The sequence below is a fragment of the Opisthorchis viverrini genome (assembly GCF_000715545.1).
Source record: "Opisthorchis viverrini unplaced genomic scaffold opera_v5_11, whole genome shotgun sequence".
Taxonomy (NCBI): domain Eukaryota; kingdom Metazoa; phylum Platyhelminthes; class Trematoda; order Opisthorchiida; family Opisthorchiidae; genus Opisthorchis; species Opisthorchis viverrini.
Window position 1 is genome coordinate 1,952,083 of NW_008751667.1, and position 16,433 is coordinate 1,968,515.

At 43.8% G+C, this 16,433-nt stretch overlaps 1 protein-coding gene across 1 annotated transcript; it reads left to right on the forward strand.

Annotated features, from left to right (window-relative positions):
* Positions 1–5,723: 5,723 nt before the first annotated feature.
* On the forward strand, positions 5,724–14,314 carry T265_01068 (hypothetical protein; the record flags this gene model as incomplete). Its single annotated transcript, XM_009165011.1, has 7 exons — positions 5,724–5,778; positions 6,217–6,385; positions 9,878–10,080; positions 10,685–10,876; positions 12,695–12,760; positions 13,773–13,950; positions 14,152–14,314. 7 exons carry the CDS (start codon positions 5,724–5,726, stop codon positions 14,312–14,314), a joined length of 1,026 nt encoding a protein of 341 aa, XP_009163275.1.
* Positions 14,315–16,433: the final 2,119 nt, after the last annotated feature.

Consider the following 16,433-nt stretch of genomic DNA (forward strand, 5'->3'; position numbering starts at 1 on the left):
TTCAGCAACGATGACTTTCTGCGATAACGCCATCAAGCCTTGTCCATGAATGAGCCAATACTCTTTCAGAATAATCAGTAAGGTAGACGTAATGCACTACTAATAAGGTTGCTGAAAACGCGTTGAAAGTTTTTTTTTGGTTGCTATAGTAAAGAATACAAGAGTAAGACTTTCATATGTGGATACCGTCCACAGTACCTGTGAAGATTTACTAGTGACTGAACATTCCACAGCAAAGCTGGGTGGTAATGGCATCCTTTCGTTTTGCACTGAGGATTCATAACGGTGGCACAAATGGATCTTGGTTTGAAGAGCCGGAAGAACCTGCCCAGACGGCTGTAATGTAAAGAAACGTCCGAATAAAGTTTATCTCAAATGCTACATGTTAAAGATGAGGAATTCTAATAGTAAACCTGTATGAGAAAGACACCTCCTGGACTTGAAGCACTTCTGATGATTCGTTCAATTCCTTCAGCGTTTCATTACTGTAACCAAGAAAAAATTTTTACTGCTCACTCAATTTCTACTCACTGATTGCACCCTGGCTAAAGAAGTTTTTCTAAGGCCACACAGACTTGGTGAGAAACCACCAGATTTTTGTTTTCAAAGATAAGTCTACTTGAAGAGGCAACTACAAATGGAACAATTTTTTTCTGGTTTCCGTGTTAGGTGTGTCTCTTCATCCAGACATGTGTTCTTTTGCAGTGATGTAAGTTCATGCTTCCGGGAACTGTTAGATTACATTTACTACACGTTCTGTTTGACCTAGAACATAGGGAAGTGGATATATGTGGCAGACATTTTGCGCCTCGGCCCTGGTGTGATTGAGTATGTACTTTTTGTCACTGGTAAAACTAAGACTGACACATTTGTTCAAGTTTCTTCATGTTGTTCGACGAGTTGATGACCTCATCTGTCACGAGCAACTGTCCCTTGTTCCCCTGAAATTGTTCAACACTCTTCTGCTTGACTTCTGCTCGTATCACTCAGGAAAAGACTCATTCAGGTGACCTCGACCCAAGCAGAATACACCCATTTGCATACCGATTTGGACGGGAGACTCGCATGGAACCTAGCCGAATTTGTACGACTTCGCTAATGGACGGTGGAGGAGCATCTGAGATAGGCGTAATTCGGAAGTTCTTCCGCATTGCAGCCTTCTGGGTAGGTTCCAGTTGTGCCACCGTGGTGAGCTATCAGTGCAAAACGAAAAGATGCTTTGTTGTAGAATGTTCAATCACTAGTAAATTTTCACAGTTACTATAGATAGTTTCCATATCCGAGAGTCTGCATGGAGGGTTACCCTAGTCTTGCTGTTGTGTTCTTTTCTGAAACAACCAACAACAAGTGACTTCCAATCCACTCTGTTTTCCCAAGTGCTCGGTCCCTTCCGTCCGCATTTATCCTTCATGAGAAGAACACAAGTGATTTTCGTAGAGAACTATCCTGTGCATCTTAAGGTTACATCAGTCTTTTGACAGGGGTACACCTCAGAGTTGCACGCAACAAAGATCACCTGAAACGGCACTGATTGGCAGCACGACACATTCAAATACTAGCATGGCAAAATATCTTTGGAATGCGACAAACTAAATTCCGCGTCTCGATAAAGAAAAAAAGAAAATACAAAAAAACTTGACCCAAAGCTCGGTTGATGTTTATGATTACTTCCGTCGATACAGGGAAAAGCGGGTAGTGTACTACGGTTCCCATTGTACTCCAAACATTTCTGTCCGTTCCGTCAGTCGTACTGATCAAAATGGTGTCCAAAGTACTTTGAACCTATTGTTTTGCACACACCACAACGGGTAATTAAGGTCGGACACTCACCAACCTGCTACGTGTATGCCGCTGTTACTGGTGTTCGAGATCATTTATTGAGCAAGTTTGAGCACCTGAGTGGGGAGTGTACAGGTTGAGTCCCAGGTGTGAAACACCCCTCTCCATGACAGACAGTTAATGGGTATGGATGCGACAGCAATTGGGATATTTGTGGGCTTGGTGACATCGTCCAGAATGACAGCGCGACTCAGCACATGGAACTAGTCAACGAATGTCTGTTCAATGGTTTTCCGACACCCGCATTCCCAGTACGACTTGGTTGCTAGGTCCATCAGCAGCTAGACAACAATACAGGAATAGACCAATTGCCAGGGGGTTTCATGGGCCTAGCTGCGGTCACCTGCCTTCTATGATCAATCACAAAGTTTTCAAGCTGTTGTGTTGGTTGGTCTGCTTATGGTGACAACTTCGCCAGGACCTGGGTTTGGATGGCAAAGGTTTCGCCATGTTCACGTGAAAACTTCTCTGTTCACTTAAAGCACTCAGGGTAATGGGCCAAAATCTTTTTAGATAAAGTCAGGTCAGTCAGGTGGGCAGTGATGAGTCGGACACGTGACCCTTTGCTTAACAGTTTAAGGCTGCAAACTCTGTACGATTTGTTGGCCGATTCTAAACGTTCAGTACGGATCCTAGCCCATGGGTTGGTTGCTATCAGCCCCTCTGAAAGAGTCGATACCTAAGCAGGTGAAAAGTTCCGCAAATAAACAGGAGTCAGATGACTGTCTAAACCACTTAGTGGCTGGTTAGACGATAGGCCACATCGCTGTTCAGTTACCTATGCAAACGGTTTAGATGCTCTCGGCTTACTGAAGCCATGACGGGAGGCCATTAGGTGAACATCCCGAGCGGCGCCCCCCGACCTGTATTGTCATGCCGAACTGTGATTACATCCGAAAAAGTTGTGTTGCCGTTGATATGGTTTCTGGAAAAATCAGGCATGAAATTGCAAGAAACACAAGCCAGGTGAATTTAATTTTTCTCCGTTAGGCGCCAATACCAACTCTCATCTCAATCATAGTGAGTCAAACGAGTACGTCTGGAAAAAAGTCGCTTCCACTCTTCTACTTGAAAGTTTAAAGAGCAAATAGACGTTAGCGAAGGAGTTTTCATTGACCAAATGGCCGAATGTTGGTTGTTCACTACTAGTGAAGGGAAGAAGGCCTTCGCTACGGAGTTATTTACTAGAAAACATCAACTGAACAGTTGCAGACCATAGACAGGGAAGCATTTTGTTTATAAGAACTCAATAGCCGTCTTGTCCTCAAACGCATCATCCTGAACTTTCCTGGATATTCATTGACTGTTACCCAAATGCAAGCAAATGCTACAAAGCATATCCACGAATTCCGTAAAAGATCTCACTTTCCAAGAGACGCGAATCGGATTTACGATAAAACCACATACTGCTCACCTGCTTTATCAGTAGTATTCACCGTTACACTTGTAGTAACATACAACCGACTGCAACAGTCTGCGTTCCAGCCATGGCACTGAGAATCATCACGGAGTGTGTGAGATCAACTCAGGCTTGAAAGGCAGCAACCATGAAGGTACTTGCATAAAACTTCGTACAGAGTCCAGTTCCTTTTTGAGTTATAGAAATTCACTAGAGATCAATACAGTCATCTTCCAGGTGCAATCTTAGTAAGAATCATACGAATTAGGGAGGATTTAAAAGGTGAAGCCCATATGAATCTCCTTTGAGGTAAACCATGTGATCAGATAGATAGATTTTGAGAACTCGAACTTTCTGTGACAAGCCTGTTTAGGGACAGGATCGCGGAAGTAGTGAGCCATTGGTTGAAACCTGATAAACTTATACGCATGTAACCACATTGTAAACGGCACCCCAAATCTATGAAAACACAGGGTTAATGTCAACTTCTCCAGCTTAATAACCTCGAGCAAAACTGAAAAAATGAATAACCCTTTTCGATATGGTACCAAATTATATGAGCGGCCGGTACAAGTGTAACGGTGAATACTACTGATGGGGGCACGCGAGTGGTATGTTTTCTCGTAAATCCGCTTCGTGTCTTTTGAAAAGTGAGATCTATTACGAAATTTGTGGAGTCGCATTTGCTTGCACTTCAGCAACAGTCAATGAATATACAGGAAAGTTCAGGAAGGCGCGTTCAAGGAGAAGATGGATATTTAGTTTCTGTAAACAAGATGTATATGAGAGTTTTGCTTCCCTGCCCAATAGTCTGCAACTGTTCATTCGGTGTTTTCTGGTAAATAACTCCGCAACGAAGGACTTCTTCCCTTCACAAGTAGTATCGAGGCGTGGAAAAATACTCTGAAATCTCGAATGTTGACCCTGAGAAGATGTTACCTATTTGACTGGCCATTTTCATAAACGAGAAAATGGTTTAGGTTACGTCTCACACCTGACTTTAACGTGCAAACAGACCATAAAGTCTACGTGTATCTACTTCGAATTTCACTCACGACATAAGAAAATAGGAGGTGACACTTACCTGACAAACCCAACAGGAGTGGAGCCAGCGGTTGATTGTCCATCAGTATTGATCCACTTTACAAGTCCGTGACGTGAAATAGACCTAACTGTTTGAATACTGACCCTAATGCATCAGGCGGTGGTCCCTTTGCAGCACATTCAGGTGAACAGTGGCATCACACAGGAATGATCTTCCCTTAAGGAAATCAGCTCTAACCTCAAATTTCGTAAACCCAACCTGAGATAAACTAAAAAGGGCTAAGATGCTTCACAAAACAATTTACAAGGGGTTTGTGTTGAGACGTGTTGGTTGAAATAATGTGGTTCATGCTTTCTTCCTCAGTCACAGAGCACTTTTTACTCTGGTTGTTTAGTTCAGTGAGATGACCAGGGATGCGAACTGGAGATAAACAGAACAGTGCAACTTCTTCTTGGAATCGAAAGTTCTCCACGGGGATGCCTGCATCAGATTTTCGGGACTGCAAAAACGGCAATGATTTCAAAGCCCGTTCAGGAATTCGGATCTTTTCCAAATACCCCCCCCCCCTGATGCAAAAAAAGCGTATGGTGAGAAAAGCCCCGCCACTTTTTGCCAGCTCCAGTTTAGTGTACGCACACAACCTTGACCTGTTTTTGATAAAAACAATTCCTTATCCGAATCCAGGCTCATTTTGTTCAAAAATATCCGTTTGGACGTAAAACCTCAAATGAACTTTCTGGCACTTTCAACTCTCGTTCATGGTAATGAGACGGCAATACGATTTTGCGAAGCCATGGAGTGATCCATCAGCAACGTATATGTAACAACGACCACCAAATGACACTTTCAACCGTTTCTGACAGATGGTGTACTGCCCGACACTGTCGTCAAAAATTGTTCTTCGAAAGATAACTTGACTGGAGCGGCCTAGGATGGATTTAAGGACAGTAATCCTATTGGTTTATTGCTGGTCCAAAAATTTGGCAAAAATCAAATTCTGTTCAGAGGAATTAATCATTAGCCACACGACCGCTGTTGACTGAAAGAACTTGCTTCGCGAAGTTTGCGGCTGGCGGCTTTTGCAGACTCTACCAGTTGTCAGCGGCCCAGGTCTATACGTCGAGATCGCTGAAACGATAATATCTCGCCGTAAAAACCACGTTGGGTGAGTCCTTCCACAGCAGTAGATTCTCGGAGGGATCTGTCGGGAAACTAAACGGGTTTTCATGTATGCAGCGCCAGATCGAACTGCGGCCACTTTGATGGACACAATCCAGGTCTGCATCGCCCTCAGCTCAATCATCATCTCCGATATGTGGGCATCATACGAAGGAATTGAAACGATGATTGACATGAATTATACTCATGAAACGGTTAATCACACCGAAAACAACTGAAGCTCACACATTATCCATCGAATCTCTTTGGCACGTCTACAAGATGCAGAATAAACGCCAATGCGGCACACATCGATCTTTAGTAGACAACTACTTGTGTAAGTTCGTTTAGAGGCAAGAGTACCGAAAAACGGACCTTTGCGTGCAGATTACTAATGACATATCTCAATTTCGCCCTCTTCAATAAAAGGAAAAATTTTATATCCTATTTTTTCTAATATTTTTTTGGGTGGCGGGGTTAATTTTTTGACGGGGCTTATCTGGAAAAGATCCAGGAATCCATCGTGTAGGACCATTTTTAGGGTTTATGGGGCTGCACGCCACCAAAATGTAGGGTTGTAATTCATCCAGTGAAAGACATATCTGCGACAGATTATTGCTCACTCGTCTCACAACTGTATTCACTCTTCCAGTCAGTTTTTTATCACAAAGTTTGTAATCCGCCAACGAGGGTGATATCTTTCCTTGGGAGAACTTCTCATGTTGTACTTTGGTTTCGCCTTAATTTGTCGTCTTTTCATTCCTCTGCCCCACAGTTCCACAGTGTGCCGGTTGCAAGCAGCTCGTTTTGGACCGGACGGTAATGCGGGTGTTGAATCAACACTGGCATACCAACTGTCTCAAATGCATGGACTGTGGGGCATCTCTGTCGGATAAGTGCTTTATGCGATTGGACGAGATCTATTGTAAGAACGACTTTTTTCGGTGAGCTTTTTGACTTTCACTGTGCCCGAATAGAGATGTGGTCCATGGTATTTTCGTTTACGTCTCTTTTCTCACTACTTGTTCTGTGACCAGTAGACCTAGTAGGAATGACACGGCCTGCTACGGACGCAGTTCACTAAGCTGTGGGCAGATTCATTTTCACAGTGTTTCAGTCTCTGAGGGCAATAACCATGGTGGTTCTATTTCCATAAGTTCGCTGTACATGTGGTGGATACTCATGCAGTAATTTGCTTATTTCATTTTTGGTTTGTCTGTCAGTGGTTGCGGGATTCGTCTTCAAATAACTCTCGTTTCACCAGCCCTCCTCGTGTTCTGCCGCAGTTATTCTGGTGGGTTCATGCCCATATGAGTTCCGGTCTTATTAGTGCACAGAAGTAGTACATACCCTTGGCCTTGTCGGAGTCTGACATGAGAGGCGAGTGTGTTACCAGTACTCCGTTTGCGCACGCTAGAGGCATCCGAAAATATCAGTCTGAACATGCGAATATGATCACTCCTGAGCGATGACCCGAACACCGACCCAGTAACCGTCCTCGTTGAGTTGATCCTGACTAATCCAGCTGTCATGACTTTCTCGACATTTTAAAACTACTGGACAATATCGGGAAATACACTCATTTGCAAATCAATTTGGTTTTCACAAGTCAGCTGAATCTCTCGTTTATGATATTCTACAACTAAATGGGCTGCACACAAGCCGCCTCATGTTTCAGTTGGACAATAGTTCTGAATTGAACAGAGCAAAACTCGGGTTCGGTGTTTCTCCCCTTTGGTGTGAACTAACCAGGATGAACTGTTCAACCGTCCACAGACAACCTGTTTTTATCTGGCTTATTACAGAGGCGACGAGCTAGCGAGCTCGTAGCTCTTTTGACCGTCGGCGAGGTTACACCCTAACAACCTTTTAACATGTACGAAGATAGAATGTTCAGGCGTGGAATATTCTTTATTCAGTAGTCATTGGATTCATTCAGATAGCTTTCTTGTGTTCGGTTGATTTGGTCTCAACTGTGAAAGCTGCTGACAGACTGCAGGAAGTACTCTTATGACACTCAGGGAATGAAACATTGGAATGTGCGAGGCTTCCGCATCTTCAGATAGCTTTCTTGTGTTCGGTTGATTTAGTCTCAACTGTAAAAGCTGCTGACAGACCGCAGGAAGTACCATTATGGCACTCAGGGAATGAAAAAAACGAAGTGCGTGAGGCTTCCGCATCCGGCAGGAAAGATACCTCTTTAACCACCAAATTCGAAGCTTTGTGTTTCCCCAAGTAGGTCGAAGATTCCATTGTCTGACAGAATCCACTGAGGGGAAGAAAACCCCCCTTCAATGTGTTATCACCTCTCGGGCTATTCAGTCTCGGGAATTCGAAACGACTCCGGCAAACGGGGAGAGATTGATTTAGTTTGAAGATAACACTGAAGACACGTGTTTGCTGTCACACCTCGTATGTGAGACAGATATCCTTGGACGGGTAGGTCTTCATTCGCGTCTGATTGATGGACAGAAAAAGGGGCAACAACTGTCTTTGAATCAGAATTTACTTATCGGATTTGAATACGGAAAATTTTGCTGCACGATTCACAATAGCCACACTAGTGACAGTCATCCAACTGAGTTGAAACACAATATGGTTCATCTCTGTCCAGCTGGTCGCGTAGGATTTCTGGCTGTACATGAATTCTTTTGCAATTTACTATTTGAATCTTCGCGATTTTTCCGAACCATTGAAAGCCACCACCGAGGAAACTTTAGTAGTTGTGGTTGTGGGATTTGCAAAATATGTATGCTCTCACATTTGCTTCTTTTATTAACCTCAAGTCACAGTGCGGCAGAATTTGTATACTACTGAAGTTTGTCGCAGTAGGGTGTGTCCATAAGAAAGCCGAATTGATATTTTCAGATGGCCACAGTCCACACTGGAGAGCAGCAGTGACCCTCCTATGTGGGTTCGGGCTGGCGGATTTGTTTACCAAAACTTCTTTGAAAGCGCTCCGCGTATTTGAGAGACTCACTCATTTGCACACCGATTCGGTTTCAACGGGAGACTCAACCTGAATCGCGGTTGAATCTCTTGATTATGATATTCTTCAACAAAGTATGCTGCACAAAGGCCGCGTGATGTATCACCTGGCATGATATTTAAGATATCGTGGAATATTACGACAACGGAAAAATGAAACTGCCTTTGAGCAGCACATTTATTTTAAGCTTAACATAAACAAGAGGTTCATTTAGGATTGAACTGAGACTAAAACTGTTGTGTAACTGAGCTTCGTTCGCGAATTTAATGGACGTTAGGTTCGAGTGCTCGTCTGATAAGCTCTGAGAAGAAGGAAACCGGCTATGTTCTATCAAAGGGTTTCAGCAACCTTATGAGTAGTCTGTCACCCAGTAAGTTAGGCTTCGTTCTTCAGAGGTACTTTCGCAAGAGCGATAGCATGACCGAACAGAAAAAAACGGGATTTTCGTTAGATCAGAACACGGTTGCGGGTTTTGTCATTTCTTTGCTTACTATTCGTACGGCACACCAGATTGTGCGCAGCGCGAGGGAAATCTGGCCATCCAAGAGATGAGGATTAACACAGTAAATATACCGGCGCAAATGCAGTCTGTACACACAAGAGTAAACTCTGTCATTATCGAAATACGGTCGTTTCGTACTGGTGGGCAGCCTTGTGAAAAATGTGCACTGCCATATTAAACGGGGTGTTATCATCAGGAGAGCTTCGAATAAAGTTGGGGTGATTCAGCTGAAATACGCTTGGTTTTTATGAAGTATTTTGAACGAACATAGGATTGTCTTGCACCGCACAGTCTACCCTTCGTAACAAACTCGTCGTACGAAGAACTCTAAAATTAGTCTTCTTGATTAGGCCAATATCGCCAGACATAAAAACTCAAGCGAAATCAGTGTTGGGTGAAGTTGGACAGCATACCCCCGAATCCTATTGTCCTCCCTGTGCAGCGACAAAACCAGGTAAAACTGAAAATTGCATTCTGCGATTCACCTGACCAGTAATCAGAAAAAGAGCCGTTCATCTGTAATTTGCATTACACCCAGCCATTGCACCCCGCCATCATGTGCCCACACACCCAGATATTTTTGATGATGGAGCATCCACGCAAGTTGCGTTTCCATGTTCATCCATCTTTCAGGGAAGTAAAAGTGCATTTTGTTAACAGGTTGACGGCAGAATGTATATAGTCTTACCATTTAAGCTTGAAACTTTGAACTAGTAAAGAGCGGAAGCCATGGGAAACAAGTTTTTTTACGAAGTGTGACCAGCAGGTAGCTATTTGCCAAACTGATAATGATTCCGCTCTAGTAAGGAGGGACGTGGAACACAGCAGTGCGATTGTCGTGCACAGCATGCAGTAGATGACTCGTCATGGAGAAGCAGTGTATCTCTTTGAAATTTCATGAGGAGTGCTCACAACTCAATCTCATTTGCTTCTTTTTGTTTACAGTCGATTCGGAACCAAATGTGCCGGATGTGAAAGAGGTATTCCACCAACGGAGGTCGTCCGGACTGCCCAAGATAATGTCTATCACATGGACTGTTTCGCCTGCGTGATCTGTGATCGTCTTTTGAACACTGGGGATGAGTTTTATTTGCTACGTGATCGAAAGTTGATGTGCAAGTACGACTTCGAGACAGCCAAAGCACGTGGTAAGTGCGATCGATGGGTTTGTAGGAAGGCTGGACTTTAGTTAGCAATGGTTGGTGGTTGGTTCATAAGGTTCATAAAGTCTTCTATAAACCCGCTAAGATTCAGAACAGTTAGTGCGATCGATGGGTTTGTAGGAAGGCTGTGAGAACTGGACATTTAGTTAGCAATGTTTGGTGGAATTCATAAGGTTCATAAAGTCTTCTGTAAACCGATTAAGTTTCAAAAGAATTCATTTTGTCTTCTAAAAGGACAGTGTCGGTCAGGAGGTCATGAACAACGGGTCACAGTATACTCATATTCAATTGACCAATAGTCTAGGCAGAAAGGCAGAGTAATAGCGACAAGGTATTCCTTTGAAAACAAGTAATTCTCTACTAACTATCAGTAGGGCGCAACAGATCATCTCACTTGTTGAGTTACAGTTCGCTGTGACTAACCTTCCAGTGATGGGGTTTTAGATGATCAGCTTCGTATTCTACGGTAGCCAAATGAATCGGACTACTCGGAGTAGATGTACACAAGATCCATTTGCACCTTCACAGTTCTGAATATTGTCAAGGTCATTTCCATATCGAGCACCCTCATCATCATCATCGACATCAGTGTTCAACACCGATGCTTCACTGCCGTACAACCATGATTTATTTGAAAGCCTTGTTGTAAAGAAAAGAATAGAGTTGGACGGAGAAGGGACTTGGTGTTATCTTACCACAATCATTCCGAGGTACCTATACCTCCAGACATTCACTCAGGCAATCTGGGTAGAAACTGACAACAAGAACGTCACTGACATCGGTTAGCAGCCGTATATTGTGGTGTCTCCAACCATGCACAGTGAGGATCACGCGGTCTCCATCCCGGAAGGCGAGTAGCACCGACGGCACCGAAGCGTTTCGTGATCTCCTTCATACTCCTCTGCCAAGTCAAGGGTTGGCCACCTCTCTGTTCACACCACTCTGAATTGGGCATGAAAAACGGCACTCCCTTCGGCAAACGATGGTTCGGCAGCCGCAACACATGTCCCAACCAACGCAATTTCTGATCTATCAAGCACCTCAATGGTAAGGGAAGAATTCTGACACGATCTGCTCATATTTAAGAGGCTTGTCGATATAAAACAGTTGAATTTCTCCTAAATGATCCATTAGCAAGTAACAGATAGATTAGCTTTCAGCCGCAAATCACGATCAACGGTAAACCCATCATTAGCTCATGAAGGATATAATACTGTCTCTGAAAATTTCCACACTTCAAATGATGTCAACCAGTTTGGGTGTTCCGTAAGCCAACAGGAATAATACCATGTCGCTGGGCGTTTTTGTCATAGCTGAAAACTATGAAGGATACGCAAAAGAGAAATGACCATAGGGAAACTGACTCTTACCCGGTCTGGTACGACAGTCCGTCGCCGACCACAACGACCTACACAGACGGCGATAACAGAAAGGTGATCGTAGAAACCACGAGAAGACCATAGAGAAAATAATGGTACAAACTAGCCCTACTGGGGAAATTGGTTACATAAGTCATTGACGCAGTTCCCAAGATGTTTCCCTTGATTCCTCGTAGCAAATTTTGAATGCAGTGATCAGCCCACAAGCTGTTCAAAGCCCGGAGGAATTCGCTCGCTGCCAGGTACCAACTTATTGAATGACCTTGAGGGCAAATGAAAGATTCACGAAAACGGTGTAAGCATCAATCAGCCAGTTGATCAGGGGGAGAGAACAGCGTACTTTCCAATTTTGGATTCTAATCGAAAATGTGGACGGTTTTATATACTCAGCCTGATGGTTAAGTCAGGCATGAAGAAATGATATCTGTGAAGGGTATGATTTACTTCAGCGCAAGTGGATAGCCGAATGTCACGTCTGGCTTTTAACACGTGCTCGGTTAGTTGGGGGAGCGTGACTGACCGGCGATTGAAAACCCGGGCTTAAACTTGAATGATTCTGCGAACAGCTCACTACTTTTTCGAAAGCACTATGGCCTGACACCGTTCTTCTCAATAAGGGATCTAAGCTGGAGAAAAAATCCAGTGGAAAGGGGCTCAGTTTCCTCGGCGACGTTGATACTGCTTTCCAGAGAAGCCCAGAGTACGTTAACCAAGACGACAACCACCCCAGTGCAACTTTCACAAAAGTGGCTGAAAGTTAGAGCTACAATCCTAACCTCATTTAGCTCAGTATCTAGAGTGCAACCAGGTAGCCTTTACCGGTTCAGACCAGTGACCTTCAGAACAGCTGATACCGTGTGAACCACGTGCCATGAAAGTAGAATGATTTTAGCAAAAGCTCCACTACGAGGCTACCTTCTCCAGTTGTAGCACAACAGAATAAATCAACCAAAAGATGTTGAACGCACAAAAATGAAAGTCATCAATTGCTACTTGCCGATGCCTAAAGACACATGTTTTGCACCAGACGGCGCACATCTGCTGAACTATCTATCCGACTTGACGGCATTTCCGGGAAGCCTTGCACGAGAGAACAATTCTTCTTGAAATATTCACAGGCCAATTCTGCTCAACAAATCAGTCTAGAATTTTGGAGGAATCACAACTATCGTAGTTGAAACTGTCACGTTAGTTGTATAGACTTAATACACTTCTCATAGGGTTGCTGCAAACTCTACGACAACCCATGACCGGTTCCGCCCTCCCAATTCTGGCTCATCAGGCGAGTGCAGTCCTCGACTTTCCACCAGCCTTATGTTCTACTTGGAACCAAATTGGATAGATTTCGCATTTTGAATCTGGCTTTGATGGGAGGCTCACCTGGAAGCCAGCTAAATCTCTCGTTTATGATGTTCTTCTCAGCAACCGCATAAGTAGTGTATTGCGTCTATAAAATGTATCGCAATATATCGTATATATGTATAGTATGTATCGTACCAAGTGAAATTTGAGTCAGCCTGGTGCAGCACATTCAGTTGACTAAGTTCATCAGAAACGAAAGATTCATCTGGGTTACAGGTGGGTGTATTCGTCGAAATCTGTCACATTCCTAGCGAATATTCACTCATTTACAAACTAATTTGGTTTTTCGAGAGACTCACCTGGAACCCAGCTGAATCTATCGTTTGTGATGTTCTCAGGCAACTGAATGTGCTGCACCAGGCTGCCTCACGTTTCAGTCGTTACGATATTCGAGATATCGCGATACATGTATATCTTTGTAATGTACTACTCATAAGGTTGCTGACTCAGCAACCTTATGAGTAGTACATTACAAAGATATACAGTCACATTCTTTTCAATCTAAATTTTATTCGGGTGCCTACGTCCAACTGAACCATATTTCTTCTTAAGACGGAGTAGTGTTGCCGGATGCGCCGGTATGTTGCACTCTACTGCCCAAGGTAGAGCGCACTTGACAGCCCTCCACAAAACGCTTTTTATTCACAGTTTGTGGTCAGCCTCATCAAATTCTTATCAGGATCAAATAAAAATTTGTTCACACAGCCCTGACTACCGCATTTGAAGGGTATCTTTGTCAACCTCCGCCAAGAAATCGCTATCTTGGGTCATGATATCTTGACCTGCATGTTGGGTATCCCTCCGGATCAGTCACTTTTTAACTGGTCGAATTATCACAGGTGATCAGTACTCGGTTGACATAGTTTATCACAATACGGGACAATCTTTACGACGGCATCTCCGGTTGAATTTGTCTCATCTTTTCCTCTCCATCAGAATCTGAACTTGACAGTGCCAACAAGCGTCCTCGGACTACCATCACTGCAAAACAGTTGGAAGCCTTGAAAAGGGCCTACAACGAAAGCCCTAAACCGGTCCGTCATGTTCGTGAGCAGTTAAGCGCCGAAACCGGATTGGATATGCGTGTGGTTCAGGTGTGGTTCCAAAATCGCCGGTAAGTATTTATAAAAGCCGAACTTACCTGATCTCTCTCAGTCACTTCAGAATACATCCTGGCAAAAAATAGCAATAAAATATCTCCACCACTTCTATTTTATGTGGTGCCAGGTTCAGGGCTTCAGTAGTATATTCTGCAAAACTGGTCTTATTTATCCGTAATGCACTACTCATAAGGTTGCTGAGAATTCGTCGACAGCCCACCACCAGTTTCGTTCTTCTTGGGGCCATCAGGTAAGCGCAGTCTCCGAGTTTCCGTCAACCTTATGTTCTACTTGAAAACAAATTGCACGAAATCAGCGAGATACACTCATTTGCAAGCTAATTTGGACTTGCGACAGACTCTGCTGGAACGCAGCTGAATCTCTCGTTTGTGATGTTCCCAGGTAACAGAATGCGCTGCACCAGGCCGCCTCATGATTCAGTCGCTACGATGTTCGGGATATCGTGATGCATGTAAGGTTGCTGAAAACTCTTCGATAGTCCACGACCGGTTTCGTCTTTCTTGGGGTTCATCAGATAGGGACCTTCTTCGAGTTTCAGTCAACCTTATGTCTTACTTGAAAATAAGGTTCAGTTGCCTGGAAACATCACAAACGAGAGATTCAGTTAGGTCCCAATTGAGTCTCTCGCAAAACCAAATTTATTCGCAAATGAGTGTACTTCGCTAGTTTTATTCATCTCTCCAGGAACAGCTTTGTCAGCATACTTTGACCACACGGTGGTACAGAAAAGATACACCTGAAGTCATTCTTGACATCAACAGTTAGTTTTTGCTAAACCTGTTCAAGGCAATGCTCACTCAAATCAGAAGCGACATGATGACTGATATCTTTATTCTGATTTCGCCTTGATACCGTTCACTGCATTTCGCAGGTGTCTTTCGTGTTTTCCTGTTCGGAAAGTTTCATGAGATATCGAGTGATTTGTGACTTGTTGCCCCCATTATACAACGAAGATTGAATTGAATTGAAATTTCACCCTTAGAAGCTGCGAGTTTCTCCTCATTTTTCCCATGGCTGGCTATGTTCTCAGCCCTTTTTAGGGGGTTGAATTACTCCGCAACGGACAACTAACCGCTTATATCCAAAAAGTGTTGCGTCATCTGGGAAGTCAACAGTGGGGTGGTTTCCCCGGTAGGGGAACATCCTACAGAAACAAGGTGCAGCAAACTGAGTCTATTCTCTGTCAGGATCGGCCCAGTGCCGGTAGTTAATTAAGATTCTTGTCTACCTTTTTGGAGCCCACACATGAATGTCATAAGCAGATCTATGAAATGGCCAACGTTTCATTCTTCCAAACAGGTGAGACGAATTTGCTAAACCACTGTTTTAGCTCAAATTGACTTGGGATATTGCGCAAAAGATCGATCCAGCAAAGAAGCTTGCATACTAAGCGAAGGATTACCGTTATCAGTGAAAGGCGCTGAAGCATCAGGAGTTCGCTACCACACAGCCACACCCATGTGTCGGAACAAGCCATCATTTTCCAATGAGGGTAGAGGGAGGATGGAGAAGAGTCCTAGCGTTAGCCTACCACAAACTCTAATAATTCCTAGAACGCCGTCCGTGCCTTAATATGGCAAGATTTCCCGTTTACTTTTGAAGGGTCCTATTATGGTTGTAGTTTTTAATCTTTGTCAGATGATAGAACTTTGTACGTGTAGGTGATATCAATCACTCTATGCTGGCTAAATACAGGGCATACATATGGCAAGTGGCTTCCCGACTTATGTTGTAACATGTAACGGGTTCAAGTAGATCATAAGGTTGACGGAAACTCGGGGACTGCGCCTACCTGATGAGCCCGAAGTGGAAGGGCGAAACCGGTCGTGGGCTGTCGATGAGTTTTCAGCAACCTTGTGAGCAGTTTCCTTTATGTAACGGAATGGTTTCGCATCGCATATGTGTAAAAATTTATGAACTGTGTGAGTCTTCTGGTCGAAAGAGATTTTACTAATTGGTTCTCTAGCTGGCTTCGATCCCGATCAACCTCGGACGGATGAGTCCTTTGTACTAAACCAGAGGAACTTCCCGGCACTAAATCCAGCGACTGTTTATCAGGTCCTGATCGAAAGAGAGCGTTCAACTTGCCGTAGAGGCCTGAACTTGCATGCTCTTCAATTTTATCATGTATATGCACCAAAAAGATGAAGGACACATAAGAGTACCACAAAACGGTTCACCAAGAAAGATTTCACATTTGCTGGCTGAATTTGGTCTCGGGTGGACTGCGTTTGGGGTTCTGTCACCTTTGTGATTGGAAAACTTTTGTCTTTATCCGATTTTGTTTAAAAATGGTACATTCTACTGTGTCATAAAAGAATTTACTGAGGTAAATACTGACGGCTGGTAGCTGTTTTGCAATCGTCTGAGGAATTTACACGATCCTATTCCCTGGGGAGTGCTTATCACGTGGCAGTCCCTACTCACTAAGTTGCAGCCACGCGCTCATCCTTACCGTTGCAAAAAGACAGCACTC